Genomic DNA, 24,418 nt, shown 5'->3' on the forward strand with positions numbered 1-24,418 from the left:
TACATATGCACCCAGGTGAGATTGTCTCTGGGGGTTCTGTCATCAGAGAAACCTGAAGTGTATTGCCTGTGATGGCAGAGGAAGACAGCCCATTTGGCCAGATTTGCTCGCCCAGGTAACATGTTCTCCACCAGGAATTTTATTTCCTTAGGGCAAGTTTGACAGCAAAGGGAGTGATCTGCATAACATTTACATTTCCCTTATATATCCTGCTCTTGCACTGGTGCAATCAGTCAGCATCATCATTCAGCAAATACCTCACAGCTATCCCACATGCCCTCCACTCCAAAAATTCTGTTCAACAGGAGTCCAAGAAAACCAGACAGGAAAACACAGATTCTCCACACCAATCCTCAGCAGGATTCTCAAGAGCATTTCTTTGGGCAACCTCTTTTCTGCAGTGCTAACTGAGCAAATGTAAAAACTATGCAACCACCACACAGCCCATGAGAAGTTTTGTCCTGACCTTACTTTTTAGAGAGGAAAGGGAGGTGGTGGTGGCACCAGTTCTCCTGTTCATCCAGTTCTGGGTTTCTAAGATGGGAGTGAACCAGTGGGGGCCCAGTTAGGAGGCTGCATGAGATAAGAATGCTGTGTGTGTATCTGAGCAGCTAAGTTCAGCATCCAGCCTCACCAGCTTGGCTGGACTGAAGGTAAAAAGCTCCACTATCCATCCCCTGAGGTTTGCAGCTCCTTCAGATGGAGCAGGAGTTTATTCACTATGCAGTAAGGGAATCTGGACAAAGCTCTTCCTGTTGTTTAGGCAGATTGTGCCTTTTTATTTCATTTAATGCAATAAGTCATCTGATAATAACATAGCATCAATGAAAAAGAATGAGACTAGAAGATGGCCTCCTGCTTTGAAAACATCTTGGCTGCACCACATCTTTTTACTAACAGCAAGAGCTGTTTATACAGCTCCATTGCCTTTATCTAAATTAATGAATACTGAGTGAGTTAGGCACATGTATCAGTCTCTTCTGCTCTCCTCCAGGAAACCTGCATTAAGGCTCTTTGCCCCCACTCCTCCCCCTTTCCTTTAATGCAGTGCATTTTATCTACAAAACAAGGACATCTCTCCAGCTAAAAACATGACAACAATAATAATGCTCTTAATCAGATTATTCTCAGCTCCATTAATTCTATTTAGATTTGCAAACAGCAATTAATACACAAACAGGAATATTAACATGCTAGCTGCTCAGGATCCAACACAGTTATTTTTCTCTGGAAAACTCCTATAACCACCACCACAAAGCATTGCAAATATGCAAACCTAGATGACTCAGTCCCAGTCTGAATGTCAGAGCATAGGGCTGGGAATATTACAACTTATACTTAAAAACAACAGCTAAAAGTAGTGATTAAAGGGGAAAAATGACCCAGCACTATAAAGCTTCTTATGATTACTTATTGGATTTTATATCCTTAAAAAATAGATGGCAGCACCTAGCCCACTATACCACAGCCCAGCACTGGCCAAAAGCAGACACCTAAGCTTTTCTAAAGTGTTTTGGCTTCATCTGTCTGTACTGCTATTAACGTCAGAGAGCAAACCAGAGTGTGAAGAGTCCATGCCCTAGACCTGGGAGCCTTCCAACAGGGCAGCTTCATCCGAGAGGATAGCATGGATGCTGCTCCCAGCCACCTGCCCCTCATCACTCTCACTGTATATATGGCACAACCAATCACAAAGCAGGTGCTGCAATTTACAGGCAAGCATATTAAGGGAGACCAACAATTATTTCAGACTTTTAAAGATGCTTCTAAGGAGCTGTTAGTGGGATCACTGCAATTCTTGCCTTGTGATTTTCCCTCCTGCTCAGGTGTCCAAGACGGTCCCAACATCGGAGACCAAGAGCTATTTCTGCAGCTTCCTGATCATAAACTATGACACAGCAGTGAAAACCCACATGGGCAGGCAGACTGTTCAATCATCTCCCAACCAGCTGCCAGGCTCAGGAGTTAGGCTGATATCCTTCTGGAAAAAGGGAAAGGCACTCACGAATGCTCAGCGGCTGCCTAGCAGCAGGGAGCTGACACACCAGCAGCCCACAGAAGGGGCCACCATTCCAACTCCAACCTGTGACAACACCTGCTCCTCCTCCTCTTCAGCATTTTGCTTCAACCCATTCAGTGTTATTTATGGAACCTTAACAACTGGTATAGCTGAGGGTGCTACCAGAACAGAGCCTGACTGTCACCCAGGGGAAGCAGGAGGAGAAGGGGCAGGAATGTCAGACCTGCACTCACCCTTTCCCTCTAAATAAATGATGCTGATTAAAAAAAAGCTGCAGGACCCGAGCAGACGTGGACAACTGTAGCATAAAGTTGCATAAAGTCTCATTTCTTGAGTTTCCAGAGTCAATCCAGTAATTACCAAACATGATCCAGAGCTGCTATGGGTTACCAGGCCATTACAGCACACAGCTGGCATCACCATCAGGTATCTCCCCTTGGCCTCACTGACTCATTTGTCTCCTTGAACAATGAGACCAGCTTGGTACATGATGCCACATCTCCATCACCTTCACAGCCAAGAGAGGATTTTCCCCCTGTGCAGTGTTAAACACTCATTCTCTTCCCTTATTGTATTTCTTTGTTACAAAAAAGAGCTGCCTGGCTCCATCCTTTCCTTCCCAGGGAACCAATAAATAAGAAATTCCAAAAATAAACTGTGTGGAAACATCAACCTGCACATACTCTTTTATACTATGTTCTGCCTCCAGACAAACATTTCTTATTGCTTCCAATCCCTGCATGCTCAGCCATAGCTACATCCCTAATTTCCCATCAGCTGCACAGCAAGAGGCAGCATTTGGCTAAGTGTGTGGCCACACACTGGACCTTCTGTACACAAGGCAAAGATTCTCTGATTCCACTAAACAGGAACCAGGAAAACCACAAGTGTCTCCTTTAGCAAATCAGTGTCATTGTTTATTGCTTTTGTGACCAAGAAAAGCATAAATGTGCACTTCTTGACCAGGGTATAAATGCTTCTTTGGAAAGCACACTGGTTTTGCAGAGCTTCACACATATCTGCTTTTCTCATTGCATGCAAGCTCCTCTGTTCCCCTTGAATTCTCAGCCCCTGCCATGCTCCTGTGTGACAGCTGGAGCAGCAGCACCCTGTGCCAAGCCAGCCCCAGCACTTACCAGCACTGAGCACTGCATTCTCTTCAGCCACTTGGGAGACATAAGCATCAGGGTTAACACAGAAGTCACTGGAGCCCTAGGCAGATGGAAGACAAAAGTAATAGCAAAGAACACCAATATTAAAGAGCAGCTGAGCCAGGTTAACATCAACCCCCTGCTCATGGGTGTTTCAGATGCTGAATTCTCTCATCCTCATCCCCACTTTACACACTGTAGCAGTGCTGAAGCACGAACTAGTGGACCACAGCATGGGGGAAGCAGGAGCTCTGTCCACAGATGCAAATCGCTGGGACAGCTCCTTCTAACAAGATGGGCTATAAAACAGGCCCAGCCTAACATTAATCTCTGGTCAGATAAAGCTGCAGCAAAAGGTGAATGGGATTTGGATCAGAGCCACTTACCACAGCGACAGCCAACTCCAGCCCCAAGGACGCCCAGCTGACAATCAGGGCAAACACCCCAAGCAAGCACACCCTGTGGGAGACAGACAGATGGCAGATGTAGAAGCTCTGGTTTCAAGCAGATCCTTTCACAAGATGTATTATTTGGAGTCCAAAGCAGGTACCAAAACCAAGAAATTGTCAACCACTATTAAACCAAACCATTTTGTATGTCATGGACAGGAGCAACCAGAGGAGCGTATGTCTAGTAGTTGGCTTCCATGGTACCCATGGGCCTGAGGGCTGCAGAAGAAGGAAGAAGAGGGCAAAAAAAAAGTCTTACCCTGCTTCTAGTAGGGAAGCCAAAATCACAAAACAAAGGGTGGCAGAGTGAGGGACTGGGTAACTACAGTCCCATTACATCCACTACTACCGTTCTATACTTCACTTTTTGAGTTGAAAGATATTCAAGATTCAGCCATATCAAAAAAACCCACAAAAACTGATCCAAAATTGGACAAATCCCTTCTGTTTCTAGAAAAAATAAAGCTGTCAAGTGTTGGGTTACAGAGGGTGGGAGAGAACACTCAGCTCCTGTTAGGACACCTGACTTTGATTCCAAGCTGTGTGCATCCAAACAGCACCTAAGCATCCCACACAGCCACAGGAGAGAGAAAGTCACCTGCAGGGAAACAGTTCAGAGCATCAGTTTAGGTGCCTACCACATCCCTGCAAGTCCATCTCTGCACAGATTTGAAAGTTTTGTTCTGACAGCTGGACCTCATTAGTGAAAGAAATGGTGGGAAGTGCCTGCTAGGAAGCAGACAAGGAATAAGGGATGACAGAGCAGTGGTCTCAGTGACATTCGGCTTGCACACACTGGTGGAGAAGACTTTCATACTTCTCCAACCAGCACATTAGCTCTTCACCTTTGCTGTCAGTCTGAATGCCAGAGATATGCAGGCAAAAGTCCTCCTCAGCTCCCTCAGGTATGGGGATGCAGACTAATGAGCAGTTTCATCTTATGTAACCCTATCTTCAAACTAAAGGGACACTGGCTTGCTCTCTCAGGGATACATTTTCCTCCAGGCTTTGAAACACAAGTAGGTTTCTCCCACCCACCTTCTGAAGAAAACAAAACAAAAACATGTTGATAACCAAGAAATTCTTTATTCAAGCCTAGCACAAGCATCTCTGTGCTTGTATCTCTTTTCTGCTGCATTTTTCTCATTGAATACCAAAGCTTTGAAAAAAATGAATCTATGGGCCTACATTTGAAAAAAAATGATCTATCCCTCAGCTTAACAACTAAATCTATATACTTTATTATGCTTTTTCCAAATAGGTGCAAGAATCATAAGCCATGGACCACCAAGGTTCTGTGATTTTATGACATAAGGACAACACAACTTGATGCCTGCCACTGAGCACAGTAATCAATTCAGTAAGACACATTTGGTGTTTTACTTTAAATGCAGATGACTGGGTCAGTAACTGATTGCTTGGCTGAAAGATCTAAAACTGGCATTTCCCCATCTTGCTTGGCTATGATACACTTGCTTCTTTATGCCATGTGCTCCCTTTGGGGAATGCTTTAATATGAACTTCTGGCTAACAGGGAATGAGATTCTAATTTAAACCCTGGGTTTGCCATCTGTGCCTACTCTTGGACTTTTGTCTGTAGAACCTGCCAGGTACGAAGTCATCTGGCAAATAATAAATCTGAATACACATCCCAGTTATTAATGGTATCACCATGTACCAGGGTAAAGTCTTGGCCATGTCAAACTGTCTTTCTGATCCTGGTATCTTTGCCAAATATACTAAGCTAAACCAAGCTAAAAGATAAGGAAAGGAACACTTTTTTCCTTGCAATGGGGCCTGGGTATGGCAGCATTTACAATGCTTTTTAGAAATAGACATGAATTAATAATTGCAGTACCATGGGAACAAGACTCCTCCTCATAGCTGTATAAACCATGGCTTGCTCACAGTTTAATATTATTTCATGTGAGACAGCCAAAAGATAAACAAGAACATGCAAAATGCATGCTACCAGGTTGTGTAGACACATGTAATGCTCACCATCAATTAATAAATGCCCTCACAAATATAGAAAATTAAAGGGAGATTTTTAAAGCCTTTGAATTTAAGGGAGCATGTGCACATCACCATCTCCCAGCAACCAGAGGCTACCAGTGCTACCCAGTGAGAGGCAGAAAGCTCAGATGAGTTCCTTGGCTTTGATGCAAAAACAACGGACACCAGAACTATCCCATTTTTTAGGTCAAGATCCTTTTAGCTAAGATCCTTTAGCTCAAGATCCTTCTCACATTGCCCTAATCCTACCCACAGAACTATGCCCTTCAAAACCTCTCTATATCAAGAGGCAAACTGAAGTTTTCCAGTCTCAGAATCAGCTGACAGGAGTCAAGAGGTTTCAAAGCAGGCACTTGCATTCAGCTGACCTTCCTTTAAGCGAAGTGCCTGGGTCAGGACTTACCCGATTAGAATGGCCCTGGAGTTTCTAATGAGCCCAAAAAGCACCAGCAAACAAATCAGGACATGGAACAGGAGTAGACCCAGGTATCCCAGCCATCTGCAGTAAAACAAAGCAAATAATAAAATAAACCAACACAGCCTGCAATTTAAAACTAGTGCATAAAAGGCACAGATCAAGAAGCTAGTGTGACTCATGGGGAAAATGTAGCCCTTCATCTCTTCAAGTAAAGCCACCACTAATGATTAATCTTCAGAGAGCTCTGGATGAGGCACGTAAAAGCACTCACACAAGGCACCCAGCATACACAGGTTTTGAGAAATAAAATTGCTGATCTTGTCCTAGAGTAAAGTCATCTGCAACTGGGCACATATGAACTGGATCAGGTGAAGAAAAGGCTTTGCAGCTTCTTGAACTTCCTAGACATTTGTTAGGAAATGCTTCCATTATTTATTCCACACGTGTGTACAGAGCTTTTCTTTTGTGGAATACAGTTGATGCAATATTTTATTAAATACGTTAAATAACAAAGAATGGTAGTATGTGATGTTAACTTACAGAACTACGACAGTTTCCTTTTCTGCTTGGTTACCATGTCACACAACTACAACACACTTCTTAGGACAAAACAGTAGCTGCCCCTGTGGCTGTTTTTTCCTCCAGTATTAGAACACAAGCTACAGAATTTGTACCTTGAGAATAAATTTCCCCTTTGGCTGAGTAATAAACACAGTTAAGAAAAAATTTGTTGTCGTGCATTTTGATTTGAACTGATTGCAATTTTACAGTAAGAAACAAATGAGCTGGGTGGGCCAAGAGCACCTGCAGTGATGTACAGAGCCTTTGGCTCAGCCACCCTGAACACACACATCATTGTTGCAAAACAGACAGAAACAGATGGTACAACCACTACCCTACAGCATGCTACACACCTGTACCAGTCATAGAGGTCAATCTGAATTGCCAGCTCCTCCAGAGACAGCTCTTCATTCTTCCAAAAGGGGATCTCAGTTGTTTGCCTGAGCAGTTCATCCAAGAGACCTTGCAGCTTCTGGATAATGTGCAGGTAGTCTGTCTGCTTTGTGAACATCTCCTCCAGGACAAGCAAGTTTGGTTCCACTGTTTGGTTCAGGGCCACTGCAGTATCTAATACCTAGAGTAGTATGGGAAAGAAAAAGAGAGAAAGAATAAATGGAAGGGAAGGAAGCCAAGGAAACAAAAAAGGATTCATCTTTACTAGCAAGTTATGGACAACATTCAGATTACCACAGTACTCTGTCTTAAGAGGCTCAGGCTGCTTACCCTTCAAAAACAACTCATAAGCATCTAAAAAGTAGATTGTTTGCAAGTAGCCCAGTGATGGCATCCCAGCTCAGCCTTTAACACATGTACACATTTTGCAGCCATCAAGGTTACCATTAGAGGTAGCACAGCAACAGATGATTGCACTGAAATTATAATTTTACTGAGAATTTTGGCTGCTTTGGCCTGCCTCCTTTTCTGGGAATGGGAGACAGATGATCAAAAGCTGTTTTTAAACCTAGCGAAGAGAAGACTTCATTTATCAAGCTGTGCTTCCTCTGATATTTTTAGAAGAGCTGAAGAAAGCACCACTCTCTTAAGGGAAATTTTAGCACATCTTTAAGCCCAGAGAGACTGAAAAAAACCAGGGAGAGATACAGGCAGAGCCAGATTGAAGTGAAGAGCTGCTGGGCAAGGCTGCTCATCCCCACAGCCCAAGTGCCTACCCGGTCCTGGACCCCGGCCACGGTGCGGTTTGCGTGGCGCAGGGAGTAGGTCAGCCGGTGGATGCCATCACTTGTCTCTCCATTCCCATAGAAGCCAACAGCAATTCCAGCACTGCAGGGAAAGAAAGAGAGCAAGAAAAGGTAAATTTCAAGCTAAAAGGCACCGTTGTACCAGGCAAAATAGACACACCAGCACTCTGCAGGGAAAGGGGAGCCAGGAGCCTCCCAGAGGGCAGCCACGCTCCTCAGAACCCACGGAAAAAAATTCACCTCCAAACATTTGCCTGTGTTTTCCACACAGCCCCCAATTCTCTGTGTAGCATCCATATGATGAAGGGCAGAATGTCACGCCTCCTAAAAGTACGTTTCATTTATGAGACAATAATGAAAATCTGTTTGAAAACTGTTAAGAAATTCAGACCTAGCCACAGGCAGCCAGAAATCCAGCCCAAGTGGCTCTCCAGTGGCTCCATTGCTGTATCAGGAGCCACGTGTCTTCTCTGGACACAAAATACAGATTGTTGTGCTACATTTTGGAAAAGCAGGACACAAAGAGCTTGCATTAACTGCTTGCCCACGATGGTGGTTTCTCTAGCCTGCCCACTTCTCTCCACTGAAACATCTCTGAACATCCTCTTTCTTGTTTTATCTTCCCATTTGTGTCACACTGCTTTGGAGTACTGGGAAGGAAGGAAGGCTTAGTAACTTCCTGGGACAAAAGGCTTATTTATTTTTAAAGCAAGTGAATGTCAAGCTCACAGACACAGTTCAACTCCAGCTGCTTAGCAAATTACCACCTCTCAGCTGATTTGCCATAACTGTCCACACACATCAGTCTGCCCCAATTATGAAGCAAACCATATTAGCTTAAGCCTCACTTAAAGGAGGAAGATCCTGTAAATGAGCTGCAGCCAGGAGATTATCTCATGCAAGTCAGTGGTACCTCTTCTATTAAGACATCACTGCAGAACTCACAGTTCCTTTTCCAAAGCCCCCTTTTCCTAATAATAGAGAAGAGAAGAACTTGAAGGGCTCACAGAACTAAACTCATGGCAAACAAATGTTACCAAGTTCCAAATTTCCTATTCTTGTATTTAGCTTCGGGGACTCAGGATCTCTTCTGGGAAGGTGCTCAAGACACCAAGGCTGTGTTTGTGGAAAGAAAGGTGGTGGTGGTTTTGGTGTAAATCTAAAGCTATTCTGGATGAAACATTTAATTTCTTCACAACAACTTTGAGCTTTTGTTATAGCACTGCCCTCACAGAGCTGGTTTGAAAGGGGAATAAAGAGGAAGGAAACAAGCCAAACAACAGCTTTCAGAACAAGCAAGTGTATGTAGAGCCTTTGTTTAACAGGAAGGGTCACTAAAGGACGTGAGGCATTCTTCACCACCATCACCACTCAGCTGGGAAATGAACCTAAGCAGGCAGGCCAGAGTGGGCTTTGTCTAGATAACAGACACAGATTTGCTCTGGCATGTACATCAATCTGCAGTCCAAATGACCATTTCTTCTCTCTCTCTCTTCTCCTGCAAGAAGACAGCATCCATCCCTCCTTTCCCAGGCTCACCCACTTCAGAAAGAGTGAGCAGAACAATATACAAGAAATGGGAGCAAAGATCACACACTGAAAGTTGATCCACTATGAAAATCTGTGTCAGTCTCATGGTTTTTTCAACAGTTGAATCTCCATAAATTATAGAGCTTGGCCCACAAAAGCCTCGGTCTTCTAGGGACAGCAGGCAGCCTACATCATATACAGAAAGAGAGACAGGAGGTATGTACCCTTAATATTCAGTGTTAATACAAGAAATTAGCCTTTTTCTTCACTAACACCCTTCCTCCAACATTTTCCTGATGCAAATGATGCTGATAATTACAGACAGAAAAGCCCTCTGCGTTCCTCCCTGGATGCAGCTATTATCAGAGCTTGATAACGCATGCCTGGGATGCAGGGGGGTGGAGGGGATAAAAGAGACAGACTCCCCCCTCCCCCTGAGCTGGAGAGATTACAGATCCAGAGCTATGCCCAAGATAAGGCAACTCAGCATCCCACTGCAGCAGTTGCAAACTGGCTTGAATTACCCCTTGTCTTATCAGAGCAAACAAATTCTGACAGACCCTTTCACGCTCCTGAACAGAAGAAAACTTGTAACAGTTGTTCCTACTGTAGACACCAAATAAATTCCAGAACATTCTTGACATTGAATATGCATATCTGACCCTTTAATTGTTGAGCATATTTTACTCAGCATGTTAGAGCTACTAGAAGCCTATTCTCTAAGCAAGGGCTTGGTAAAAGCCCAAAACCTGCTGCTTGGCTCTTAGTATTCCCAGCACTGCTTGGGTGGAAAAGACTCCGAAGCAGCACTGAAGTAGCAGCAGCCATCCTGTTCTTAAAGCTGCAGCACAGCTAAACTACATCAGCCACTTTACTCAAAATTAACATTTTATGAAGTGCTAGTAACTACAGGCAAGTGACTTGAAACCTGTTATCCTAATTCAAGGCAGAACTACCCATCCTTCTTGTCCAGCCCTGTGTGAACCACAGCTTCCACTGCCCTTCACCCTGTAGGCACAGTCACTACTCCTGAAAGAAAACACTAAAGCAACATAAACTGGGATTAAAGCCATTTCATTCAAGGACTTAATTCCTCTAGACATGCATATCACACATTCACTGGGAACTACCCATCAACCATCAATTATTCCATGACTGCCTAGCAAAAGCCAGCACTTTATTCATGCCCTGTGCTAGGAAGGGCCATTCCACAGCCATTCCTTCTCCTGGGGACAAGCTGGGCAACTGGGTGGCAGTTCCCCTTTCTATCACACTGAAGAGGAAAGGAAACCATTGCTGGAGCCCAGAAGCCCAGGCTGGGGGCACCCACGTTGTGACCAAGGAGAGGGCAGAGCTGAAGAGCAGGCAGCAAGGGGGGGGACAACTGCTGGTGGGGGAAGAGAACTGGTGCTGCTTAGTTTTCTGTTTGCATTTGGCTTCATCTCAATCCAACAGTTGTTTCAAATCCCTGCCTACACACAGTGGTATACATTGCTATTGTTTAAAGCAGATTTAAGGATTTGCACTCATTTTTAACTACCTTTTGTTTGATTAAAGGGAAACGGGGGGGCTCCTTTTAAGCGCATTCTTTTCAAGTAAAAATAGATCGACTCATCTTAACCCAACTTTGAGTCCTTGAGGTCAGGACAAATCACATGGCTTCTTGCACAAACCCTGGAGACTCTGTAGCCTAAGATACAGCAGATCCATCCCCCAGTACAGGATGAGAAAACAATCACCCAAGGGGAAACCTGCATTTCTGTAATGCAGCGTGGATACAAGACCAGCATTCCTGAATGACACAGCTTTTTTCCACCCTACCACACTCTGGAAGAGGCTGCAACACATTTTTAATGCTTCTGCAGGAAAGTCATCTCCATTCCTGTTGTTCTTGCTTCTGTCCCACTCCCCTCCACAGTGCACACACATCTCACCTGCATCCATCCCATGCCATCCTCAACTCCTCCTCCCAAACCTACCTTTGTCAGTCTCCTGTCACTTCCACTACCTCACCTCTCTCCTGCCTCCTTTTTCACTTTTTTGAATAATGATAATAATAATTTTTAAAATCTTTAAAATAAATACATCACGCTCTTACAGGCCACTTCAAAATTGCTTCTGCTGTTCAATACTTCATTAAAAAAGCTGTTTTGTTACTCTGTCATTTCAGTAAGTTTTAGGAAACCCACTTATGCTAAGTCAAGAAAACTCTGCACTTCTGAGCTTAACACTGTCCTCACAGTGCACACCTACAGAAACAGACCAAAGAGAGACAGGATGGTGTACCAGATCTTCAAAGAGTTATATGAGACAAGACAGAAGAGCATCATGCCATGATTTCCATGTATTCCTACAGATACAGCAGTATGATTTAAAGCAGTGGAGGCTTTGTGCATGCACTTCAGTATCACTTTTCAGCAAGACTCAAGAAATTCTTTCCTCTTGTTTGTAAGCTTGAGTCACATTGGCTTAAGACATCCCTTGAAAAAGGATCAGAAAAGAAAAATCAAGTGTAATTCTGAATTAGCTTGCAACACAACCTGCAAAAAAAGTTATGACACAAGGTATACATTCAGAGCAGAGAATTAATCTAATACAGAGAGCATATGCATGGCCTCCTGGGGGAGAGATGAGAGATCCCCTCTCTGTAATACCCACACAGAGTGAAAAATCCTCTGGGTACCCAGACACCAGTCTGAGCAGATGAACACTGGCCATTCACATCACATCCTTAGAAATGAATAATCTAACTACACCAAGTCATCTTTAATTACAGGAACTTCATAAAGAGAGCCCTTTTTAGACTTCATGTTCTCAGGAGGAATGTTAATTTGTCTGTCTAATTACCACCTTGCACTTTCACATCAAGGGAGAGTACTGTTACTGGCACTCGAGAGACCAAGTTTTCACCATCTATTTGTGCCAATTTCTTCCAGATTTCCTCTCCACAAAGCTTCCTCCCCACCTCTGGAGCTGACCTCCCTTTTGGGAGAGTTAGGGTCACCTGGATGAGATGATTTGTCAGACAGCTCCCCACAGAGCAGAAACCAATCAAACTTGGTAAGGACAAGAAATGAACTAAGTATTCAAGGGACAATCTAGGCAAATTATTCCTGCAGCTTTGTGGCTAGAGGAACAAGGAAGACTCATTAGAGAGACATTTTGTTGGAGAGCTCCTGTTAACCAGTTATGCCTTCCTGCTGGCTCAGCATTCTCCTTTTTGTTCAGCAGGAAATATCAAGTCATTAGGAAACTCTGTTCCACAGCATACAGCAGGACTCCCAGCACAAAGAGCCCCCTGGGATTAAGTACTACCTAGTTAAGCATGTTCTAGGCACAGCTGGACTTAACCAGAGTTAACTAGTTCTCAGCTAGGGAGACAAGAGTCAACTTCACAGTACTCAGACAGACCAGACCAGCTGCTGTTTGGAACCTCTCACTGCATCAGCATCCAAGTTACTTTTCTCCCCTTGCATACAGTGCTACAAAACTGCCTCCCAGGTCAGCCTGCTGCCAGGCACACATTCAGAACAGCCAAACATAACAGCATCTGCCAGTCTGGCACTTCTGTTATCTGTAATGCATAGCTAGGATAGGATATACCCAGTGAACTAATCTGTAACTGTTGACATCTAGCAGGGGCTGTGTGCTAGCACAGATCAGAGCCTTGCTTGTCAGAAGCTCTATCTGATGCTGAGCACAGAGAGCCAGGAGGCACTGGTTGGAGCATCCTGTCACATCCAGCAGCTCCAAGAGGGGCAGAAAACCAACCTTGGCTTTGCAGGAGAGTGGCACCTGGCCAGTGCATTCACTCACCATGGATGATCCTGACCTGCTCTTGCTCAAGTACACTGACTTCAGAGGAGAAATTTACAACTTCATTTTAAAAAGTCAAGCAAAATATTAATGCAATAGCACAGTAGATTCAGGTAGAATCTCAGTTTTAATGATACTTCTGCATGATAGCTGCAAATACAAAGGGTACACCAAGAATGAAAACCAATGGCTCTGATTTGGAGGAAGCCTATGCAGTTTTCCAGCCTGTGGACTTGACTGAGAATTGTATCTGGTTTACCAGAATTTATATGCTGACCTTATAGTTTTAAATTCACTCTTTCTAGAGTTAAAAACAAACACAACTAACACACAGCAGCAGCTGTCTTGGGCACCTATGCAGCATAAAGCAGCTAACAAGAGCCTGTAGCAGCCACACAACTATAAATAGCATCAGCTAGAGCTTCTGTAAGAAAGGGTTAGGACCACAGCACTTCCTGTGGATTTGAAAGGATGCAGCTGAACCTCTTGAGATCACTGAAAGAAAGGTGAACGAGCCCGAGATTTCTTCTTTGCACACTGTTCTCTAGTTAGCCTTTCCATCCCAGGCACCTATTTGCAGAGACAGCAGTACAGGTGAGAGCATCAGGGCTCTTCCTTACCACTGAGCCCCTGCCCTGGCTGCAAATCCAGCCACAGCTCCTCAACTCACAACATAATGTCTGCTCTGCAGTGTTTGTTCCAGTACTTCAGGGCTCTTCTATTCTCTTCAGCATGTGCCTCAAAAGAGCAAATACACAAATGCATTAGCAGCACAAGCCATGGAACAGCTAAGCCTGACCTTCAAGGATCGTGCTTGCCTCCAAAAAGATCATACACCATATCCACCCCCTATCAGCAGGCTGACACAAAAAGTGAGCCACAAAACCTGCAAAATATAATCACCTTGTTATCTCCTTTCTGAACAGGGGACTGCTCCCAGCCCTGTGGAGGGGTAACTAAGACCACCTGGATCCCTGGGGAAGAAATGTAGTGCTCAGTCTCAGGGCACGTGTCTGTAGAGCTCAGGGTACTCATTCTGCCCAAGTCAAAACAAAATTAGTCCAAAGCTCCCTCCAGAAGTTTGCAGACATGTCCCTGCTTTCAGATGCCCCATCATTAACTTTCTGAGAAATGGGATCCTCATTTGTGTTGACTGAAAAAAACCCAACCAAACCACAATCCTTGAAAAAAATCCCAATGTCAATTATCTCCTTTTAACTTCTTTTCACCTCACCTCCAGAAGCTCCTATTGCTCCATCAAAACATGAAGCAATGCTGACACTAGCAGCATTACTAGCAACCCTTGGAGATGGCACATTAATACAGATAATGAAATACAGCAGCACCTTACAAAGGCTGCAAAATCTGAACATCTACTCCAGTCAAATATCAACACTTTTGAAACCAAAAACCATCTGTGAATCATCTATGCCTCTTTCTTCCTAATCTACTCTCCCATGTAATCATTCTTTTTGGACATCAGATTCTAAGAAATCTCCACCTAGACCTGATAAATATTTCAGCTGCATCCATCTTATTTAAGTGATAAGCTCCCGAGGGCACAGTGTCCTTGATTTATTGCTTGCAAAGTGTCAAAGAGCAGTGCATGAACTGTTCCTTTTCACATTGCTCAAACCATTAGGTGGTTAGGGGGAAAGGAAGGGAGAAAGGAAGGGAGGAAGGAAGGGAGGAAGGAAGGGAGGAAGGAAGGGAGGAAGGAAGGGAGGAAGGAAGGGAGGAAGGAAGGGAGGAAGGAAGGGAGGAAGGAAGGGAGGAAGGAAGGGGATATTACAGATTTTTTAAACATAAGCATGCCAAGTGGAAGGAGGGATCACTGCCAACACAGCCTAACTACAGACATGGAATATACCACCCCAAGGAAGATGGAAGATCCCTTTCAGGCATACCTGCAGACCAGGGTTGCAATGATCACACACCAGGCTGTGCAGCAGCAGTCAGCATTCAGATGCTCTTCGCTCTTCCGATGGCGGCAGCAGAGCCAAAAGGAGTAGAAGAGGAGGAAGAGCAGGTCCAGGGCAAGGCAGGAGAGAGCGATGCCACCCAAGAGCAACAGGGCCTGTGGGGAAGAGACAGATGAAACATTTGACCATGGCCCAGGGCTGTCAATCAGGGCCCAGATGTTTGAGGGCCGTGCAATAAACCTGTGCTGAGAGCACACCATGAAAAAAAGCTGTTTTGGGGGGTTTATTGGGTTTTTACATAAACAGGGGGTTTTTAGCCTTTCATCCCTCTCTGCATCCCATTAGATGAAACTTCATCCTGTACCTAAACTGTAAATAGCTGAGCCATTTTGTTTCTCCCAGTCTGCAAACAGCTGAGGTGAATCAGGGAGGGTTTCCTCTTTACTCTTGAGCAGAGGTCAGCAGATTGAAAAAAAAAAAAAAAAAACCATAAAAAAATAGTTCAGCCAGCTGCCTCTATCAGTACAGTTCTCTAATCTTCATGAATAAATATGCAGGCTTATTCATTAGAAATCCAAGTGCATGAGTGGGTTTGAAAGGGGGTGGAATTTATTATACATGCATGAGATTGATTTAAAAAAAAAAAAATAATTCCCCATGCAATACTTCAGTTGGAGGTAGACCTAGAATAAATGCCAAACCCCTCCATATATATCCACATACATAGGTACAACAAACGTGGATGCTAGAGACACACTGGCTTGGAGCTGTCACAAGCTGAGCTGTCACACCTATTTCTAGTCAGATGTTCCTGGGAGGAAATGGAAGCAATAAGTGCTTAACTCTATTCTTTTTTTTAATTTTTATTCAGAAAATCCTGGCCAAAAGCCAAAAATGCAAAACAGTTTTGTTAAATAAAATTTTAAAACCCTAATCTAACAATAAATCCAGCCACACTTTTTCTCACAAATGAATGAAGTATTTTGCCCACAAGGTTTTTTGGATAAACCCTTGGTAGTGGTGACAAATGCCAATTTATTAGAAATTACTTAAATTACCTGGAGAGGGCCCAAGTCACCAACTGCTGCCCCAGTATGGGGAAGGCAGACAGATCTGTATCAGCAAACCTAAAACAAAGGTTTGGGCTGTGCTTTTTTAAAAAATCAGTATCTCTTTTCCTCCCTATGCAGAAATTCCTTAAAAAACATTTATACACTTCCTCCTTATGGAAACAATACCTTCCTCCTGGTCAAATAAATGAAACAAAGAAAGTTGTGATTAAGATTCTCAACAAAACCAGTGATGGTTTCTAACAGGGTCCGGTCACAACTTGCTCTTTGTAGGCTTTTCTTTTCCTTCTTTCACTCCAGTCTGCTCCTTAGGTATTCCCTGCTCAGTTATTATCCTGGCAAACTCTCTCAGCCACACAATGTACTTCCCAGCCAAGCCAGAATCAGGATCCATCACCAAACCCAACGAGGTCCCCACTTGTTCAGCATCACAAACCTCCCCCCAGCCACCTGCCCTGGGTTTTCCCAGCCTTCAGAAACCCACCCAAAGCCCACCCAGCACCCAGGAGGGGTGGAACATTACAGATGCTGCTTTTAAACTAAAGAGCCAAAACTCAGTCCCCTTGTCAAAAGTGAACTTTGAGATCTTTAGCAGAGAAGAGGGAGGGGGGGAAGGGAAAAATCCTTCTCCCCCTTTCCCAGGATTATGCCAGATGGTGTGCATGCTGCTCGAGTTCCTGAGCAGAAAGGGGCCTTCAAGAGGGAAGCTGCATTCAGAGTCCCACTTTTTCCCACTTCTGAAGATTTGCCACGTACGAGCACTCAATACTGATTTCACTAACACATTTGGCCTACCAAAGCTCCTTGGGGATATTCTTTTTTTTTTTTTTTTTTTTTTTAAAAACTTGTCAGGCTGCTATAATGGAAAGTTTTCCTGCATTTCTTTCTTCACACCCTCAGCCTTCCGGCATATGCTACAAGGCATCACCACTGGAAAGATGAACCCAGCTGAAAATGTTCTCCCAGCAACAATTTATAAGCAAAAAATTCACATTGCAGCTCCAGATGCTGGGGAACAGCCCACGTTAAAAGGCAAAAAAACCAAAAAAAACCCAAACAAAACCCCCCCCACAAATGATAGAGAAAAAAATAATTAAAGACTGCCATGCAGCAAACAACCTGAAGGTCATGACACTTAATATAGGCTTTATTTATGTATCTGGCCAAAAGGACTTGGCTTGCCACTACACCATGATCTGTGTTTCATTTTCCAGAGAATATTTGTTTTCCATTAATGGATATGTGCCATGACAACAAGTGAAATCATCCAGCAGAGCACTTATTAATCTTTCTGACTGATGAGTCAGTTTAGGACCCAGAGACTGGCTGGCAGCAAAATCCTGGTCGCAATCAAAGATTTGCCTGTGCCTGCTTGTCAGGATTAAATGACAGTATTTTAAAAAAGGAGGTTGAGGCTGGATAAACCCTCAAACACTCTGTCCTGCAACAGTAAATTTGGGACTCTTTTATCCAAGGCCACGTTATTCTGAGTAAATGTAAAATTATGCTCTGTGGCGTTTTGCCACAGAAGAGCATCAATTCATCTTCAAACATTTGCTGAGCTATCAGAACCTTTATAGCAAATGATGCATGAACTCCCCTTACTGGAAAATGGAGACAACTTGGAGGAGCAACATTTTACCACTGTGCTGACACTAATGGCCCAAGTGGAGACAGAGCAGCCCCTGAAAATGAGTGTAAATCCAAGTGGTATCGGCCAGACTGGCAGGACACGAAGCTACAGCATTAGGTAGAACTTTCAAAATAAAAGTTAACAGCAGTACACAGGGAAGGAACCATCAGCAGCAGTGTTAGCTTGGAATGACAACATGAAAAAGGAGTCATGGCGTTTCCTCTCTGCCTGGGAATAAGAAGCCAAAAAAGGAGCAGAAAACATTTAGGTCTCCATGCAAGGAGAGGGGCACCACCACAACAAGAAACAGGGCATGGCAAAAACAGCCCCTGCAAAAATACCTGGGGGATGGTTCCCTTTTCCATGTGGCAGGCAGGGACCTGGATGTGCTGATATTATACCTAAGGACATATATGTGACCCAGCTGGCACAATCCTCACTCTCGAAGACCATACTTTATCTTGCTGTGGCTCAATTAAGCCAATGTACAGCTTTGTCTACTGGATGAAAAATGTCCATACAAAAAAAAAAATACACTTTCAGCTTGCAAGTTCCAACCTGTGATTCGCATCATTAGTTAACTGAAGATACCTGTGGGCTGTGGTCCTGGAAGATTAATATTAGCTGCTGAAACTGCACTGAGGGGATGGATACTCCGTGCTATCCTAAATACATAATCACAAAGAGAAGCAGTCTACATGAGAACAGGAGAAAAGTGAAAGACAAGATAGATTTGAGTATATTTCCTTAAAGGAGAAAGCCCTAAAAAAGCCACAATACACTACAAGACAGGAGGTCAAAGCTGGGCAGCATTCACTTTCCATGCCAAGGTTTAGCACTGCCCTGAGTGCTGCTTGTTCATCACTCAACCATACAGAGGAGTGTTGGCTTAGGGACCCTTCCCCCCACCACCACCTCCCCTGTGTCATGAAAGTTACTTGGCCCAAGTCCTGGCAGCAGAACATGTTTAGAAACTTAATTCTGAATACACATGGGCTCAAAATAATCTCTCTGTTCATTAGGTACAAGTTTCACCAATCCCAACCTATCCAATTACCACATTCTTTAGACCTGAACTGTACTAACATCAGCATGGACTGGAGAGCAGCTCTGCACATGGAAGAGGTGATAGTTATTTCTGGATAGCACTGCTACTTTACTACTAGTTAGAAAATCGACTAAAACCACATTAAGGAGCTCAAGATTCACTAAAACTTCATAAAGAAACTTGAGAACACAGCTGAAGCCTGCAGGTGGTTCCTGAAAATCACACAGTTTCACCTTTAAATCTTCCATCAATAATTTTGAAGTCATTTCATATTAAATCTTCATAATTCCAACCCACAGGACAAAACAGCTACAGCTTTTGAGCATCTCAGCAACACAGCTGACTTAATCATTGCCAGACTGAGAACTGTTTGTAGTTTTACCTTAAAGTTATCTCCTGCCAAAAGCAAGCTTTCCATTGAATCTGCAACTAATGTTCCTTCTGGATTTCCATGCAGCGACTTGACATTGTGATAATAAAACATAAAGAAGAGGTTAAAGGAGTGTGGGAAGAGAAAAAAGTTCACTAAGAAGAACAAATGAAGCAAACTGGGCTGCTGCCAGAGGAGCACTCATCTATTTATTCCATGAAGGACGGAAGTCTTCTTAGCAAGAAAAGAAACTCCTGTGGGATAGTGTCGTGCCTACACTACTTCCTACACCTTTTTTTTTTTTTTTGCAGACTTCTGGACATCTCTAAGAAACTAACATATTCGTGGATAAGTAGTTATGCCCCACCAAATGGATTTTTTTTTTTTTTTTTTTTCTGGTAACACTGGCAACACGAGGAACACACTCTGACCCTCTTATCAACTTGTTCTGAACATACTCGTGTGTTCAAAGATTTGATTTTAATTTCTGAAAGAAGCTGTTATGTGGTGTTTGTTGAGATATTTAAGTGTCTCAGGATGTCATTCATCCCACAGTCTCTACAGAAGGATGCAGGCTTTGGGAGGGAACGCAGCCAACCCCCACACTGGCAAATGTAACACAGGGGGAGGATGTGGAAACCACTGCTGATCTCAGCACTAAAGCATCTCTATCTCCTCTGCCTGGGGGACAGGCCTTCCCAGGCCAATTACTGAAGTCAGTAGAGGAGCAAGGCTGGGCAGGAAATGTGCTGGGGAAGAGGCTTTTCCCACGGTGCTGAGATGGATTTTCCACCGGGAGGGATCCCTCAGCAGCAGGGAAGAGCACCATGGAAACACAGGACAGCTTCCACTGTCCCATCTCCTGACACACACATCTTCCAGAGAAAACACTCTGTAAGGAAGCAAAGTATAATATATATACAACACATACATATAAATATACATATATTTAGGGCAAGTCCACACTGGAGCAAGCAATACAAGTCAACACTTTGCCTTTACCCTTTTTTGCCTATTGGGGCTTTCCTTTCTGGAAAAGGGAAAATGCCAAAGATTGTCATGACTTTTTTTTTTTTTTATTTATTTAATCACTTGAGGACAACAGAAGAGGCAGAACTACAGCTGAAACATCTCTTAGCATGACTACATAGCTCAAATCTATTTAACCAAGTTGGTTAAATAAACAGGTTAGGTTCCTCAGTGCTGAGAAGCTATCTACACAGAGCAGGGCATTCCACAGTTAATTGGTATTAGGGCTGTGAACTAAAGCCACTTTAATTACAAAGGGGTGTTCACACAAGGGTTTAATGTAGTTTAACTAGAACAGCCTTATTTCAGTGTAGTTTAATTCACTTTAGTGCATTCAAAGTGGTTTAACTAATCTGCTTTGAATTTATTCCTCCAGTTAATTCAGATTAATTTCTCAAGTGCCCTTGTGCAGACAACGGCTGAGAACAAGGCCAGGATGATTAAAGATTCATCATCACGTCCTCCATACTAACATTCTGACCCCTTATTTCACAATTAAAGGCTTTCAAGGCTTTTATATTTGGTCCAGTTCACAGAAACCAGCAGTTTCAGAGACCAAACAGACACAACCTTACTGACACTTGGTTTGATGCAGTAACCAAGGTGCAATCCAATCCTCACCAGAGTTTTGGGTTCCTTTTTGAACACTGTACAGCATGAGTAGATCTGCACAACTCAACTTCCACAGGTTACACAAGGCAAGTAATGAATTCTATCAAAGCATCACAAGCCAAAGAGAGATGGAAAGCACTGAGTAGAAAGGATTTGCTTAACAATTGGGTTGGATTTATTTTTTCTGCCCACGAATGCAGATCTAAGCTGTGCTAATCAGCAGTGAACACTGGAGCCCTATTGGGTTGAAGTCAAACAGCAATCCCTTTATTCCCTGAGCTGTTACCAACTCAGCAATCTCCATCTTACCCAGCAAGGAAACATTCCCAGGGGCAAGGGGGTCTTCCAATTTGGATGTTCTTATCCCTCACTTCACCATAATGCTGGCTGAAAGCCTCTGCACTACAGCAATGAAAAGAATGAGACACTCTCACCAAATTCAGTTTCCACTGACAGGTCCCCACAGACTAAATCTTTATTAAATGAAGCTTAGCTCAGAACTGGCAGCTTGTCAAATGAGCATTCTCACTGAAAAGGCGGATTTCCTTTCTGGGGATTCTGCAAATTCCCTTGCAGGGCTCTATAAAAGCACCACAGATGCATCAGTGTTCATGCAGGTCTTTGCCCTAAACCCCAGATCAGCAAAAGGTGTAAGGAACCCTCTTGGGAACAGGCCTTCAGTTTTACAGATTTACTCCTTCCTAGCATTCCCAGTTGGACTAAGTTAAAAAGAGAAGTTAACTTGGTTTAGAGACAAAAATCAGATAAATATCTTTAATATGGAAGCAAAGGGCAGTGAAAGGATAGCTGGAAGAATCTGGTGAGTGTCCTGCACTGGTTACATCCATGCTCAGCTCCCCTGAGAACAAGACCTGCACAATTTCACCAGACATTCCTTACCCACAAGAGATCAGCTCACACATTCCTGCCCCACAGCAGCTCCTCTACTCCAGGTCTTCCAGAAGCAGCTAGAAAGCTGTACCATCAATTAGAGACTTAAAACCCAACCTACTCACAAGGTAATTTTCCAGCAAACTGAATAATGGAAAGAAACCCCGTGCTATAAAGGAAATATGAATTTAATATTTCTGCAGCTCAGGGGTAAGCAAACACTGCCTGCATTACCTGGCAGAAGCCCAAATGCTCTATAAATTCTCATGCCAGGACAATTCCCCATCCCCAGCTCTGCAGCAGGAGCTCAGCTATGCTCCTGCCAGCCTGGAATTTCCCACAGGCAAGGCATGGCACTGCCAAGCTGCCTTTTGCACACAGGCAGGGACCAGGGCACACTTGCACAGCCCAGCACATGAGCTAAGCAGCACTGGTGTATTTTAAATAAAAAAAAAAAAAAAATCAAGAAAGAAAAAAAAAAAAAAAAAAAGGCAGGAAATGCTTAGGCTTGAAGCCCAGTGACTTAATCCAATTTCCATCCTTTTTCCCTTCCCCCTCCTGCAACGTGGGCTCTCAGAGACAATGCACTTCATTTGAGGGGGAGGGGGAAATAAATCTCTCCTATGTGTCTATCCTTACACACTATCAAGAAAAGGATTCTTTTAAATTTATGCTCACCATGCATGCTCTGGAATGGACATCAACCTCAGGGATTCTCATTAGGACTCCAGCTGTAAGGAGTCTGTGCTTTACTGCAGGCCACCAGCTCTCTTTAGCTGTTGCTGTTTCTTATTCCACATGGTTCAAACCCCAAGTATTTAAACTGCTCCTGTGCATTTCAAATGTTCTCCACAAATACAGAATTTTTTTGCAGAAATCTGCAAGTCTCCTGTTCCTCTGCAGGACCTGGATCCTGCCCTTTCCAGGGCTGGATAGGCAATAACATGGCACTGGTTAGGATTAAATGCTGTATTTAGGCTCACAGCAGCTTTCTTGATCTTCTTAATCATCTCCTCTTAAACCAGCCAACCAAATCAGGAGCAATCAGCCACTATGGAGTTGGAAGACATTGAGCTCAACCCTCAGCCATGATGCCCACAGCAGGAAAGCCCTGGCAGGGAGGTCACTGCAAGCTCCATTCACCTCTCTCTGGGGGAGAGGCTTCCCCACACCATTTCTATTTGGGAGGGGATAAACAAGGCACTGGGGAGACAAAGTGGGAAGCAGAGTGGAAACAAGCAGAGCCCCACCTAAGAGGGACAGAAAACAAAACCTTGTCCCAGTTGTGGAAACTTCACCCAGAGGAACATCAACCCACCAACAGGGGAAGCCCAGCCCATCATCAGGATGGCAATGTTTCCATAAGCACGACCTCTGAAGCTAAGTTCTGCTCACTTCTGCCATTATTTCAAACTTGCTGGATGGTCCCCAGAGAGTCAACATCACCTCTGGTCTTTTAGTTAGAGAGTTTTGTCAGGTAAAGTGGATTTGCTCAAATTTCCTAGCAGTGTATGTATTCAGCTGCACAGGACACAAGCACAGGTGTCCAGCACTAGGATTTCTCCTCTCCCTGCAGTGTTTTGGCACCTTCTTTATGCAGCTCATGACTTGCAGACATCAAAGCAGCCAAGAGGAAACCAGGGCCACTTCCCTTCTACTGCCAGTGATAAACCCAATGCTGAGTTTCCAAATTTGACTCCAAAAATTTCCACGTGAATGAAGCCGATTTTAAGAGAAGATATTTTTAACCACCACACTGGGACTGAAGTGATTCTGGGAAGCCAGGGCAAGCTGCTTTTCATGGGTCTCCACAGTGGTGCCTCATTCCTTTCATGCCATCACTGCAACCTTCCACAGCCATGGAGTTTTTTGGGACTGTTGCTAGGATTTGGTAAGGCTTGCTGATCAGGCCCAAAGAGGCAGGGGAGCTCATTGACTTTGGGAAGAAGTGCAACAAGAGGACTAACAGAAGCAGCAACTTTACCTTGTTTCCCAAGCCCCATGTGCAGATAACATAGTCCCGTGTCTACTCGAACCCATCAACCTCATTTTTCAGGAGACTGTTCAGAGCAGAGCAATGACTTATGCCAAGACCCATAACTGATGTGAAAAAAATATTAAAAAAAACCAAAAAACCAACCAAAGGGGGTTTTAAACCTGAAATTAGTAATTAGTACTCCTTGCAATCAGGAGGATTATGACTGTACTACAGGAACACAAAAAAGTATGAAGAAACCCAAGATGAACAAAAAAAAAAATGGAGATCAATGTAGAAAACATGTGCATTGCTGGGGGAGTGGGGCTGTGTCCTTGGATCATTTGCAGGACAAGGTCTCGCCCAGACACTTCTCAATGGCAGCATCTCTGCAGGCACCATTTAAATCCTATTTATGTCCCAGGAGTTTTCTCACCCCACATCCACTGCTGCACACTCTACATTCAGGAATAACATCTGCTGCATCTAACCACAAAAGGGATGCAGAATGATTTGAGAGAGAGCCTAAATTGGAATGGAAACTCCAACATCCAATGGTTACTAATGGTAGATTTAAAAAAGCAACTTCAGGTGCCTGCTAACATTTATATAATTTGTTTTGTATCATTAGGAACATGAAAAAGTCATTTTTCTGAAAAACAGCTATTAGGAAAACATTTAAGCCACAGTAAGCATCTCTAGCATACA

At 43.7% G+C, this 24,418-nt stretch overlaps 1 protein-coding gene across 3 annotated transcripts in view; it reads right to left on the reverse strand.

The window, feature by feature from the left end:
- TTYH3 (tweety family member 3) overlaps window positions 1-24,418 on the reverse strand; it is a 77,064-nt gene that overhangs the window by 22,718 nt on the left and 29,928 nt on the right. For all 3 annotated transcript variants that reach the window (XM_071761517.1, XM_071761516.1, XM_071761515.1), the window contains exons 2-7: window positions 15,068-15,237; window positions 7,785-7,896; window positions 6,969-7,189; window positions 6,040-6,135; window positions 3,558-3,630; window positions 3,157-3,232 (exon numbers count right to left, since the gene is read on the reverse strand). In XM_071761517.1, coding sequence (XP_071617618.1) covers window positions 3,157-3,232; window positions 3,558-3,630; window positions 6,040-6,135; window positions 6,969-7,189; window positions 7,785-7,896; window positions 15,068-15,237 — 748 coding nt within the window. The remainder of the gene's footprint in view (window positions 1-3,156; window positions 3,233-3,557; window positions 3,631-6,039; window positions 6,136-6,968; window positions 7,190-7,784; window positions 7,897-15,067; window positions 15,238-24,418) is intronic.

The sequence above is a fragment of the Heliangelus exortis genome, chromosome 17, assembly GCF_036169615.1.
Source record: "Heliangelus exortis chromosome 17, bHelExo1.hap1, whole genome shotgun sequence".
NCBI lineage: Eukaryota > Metazoa > Chordata > Aves > Apodiformes > Trochilidae > Heliangelus > Heliangelus exortis.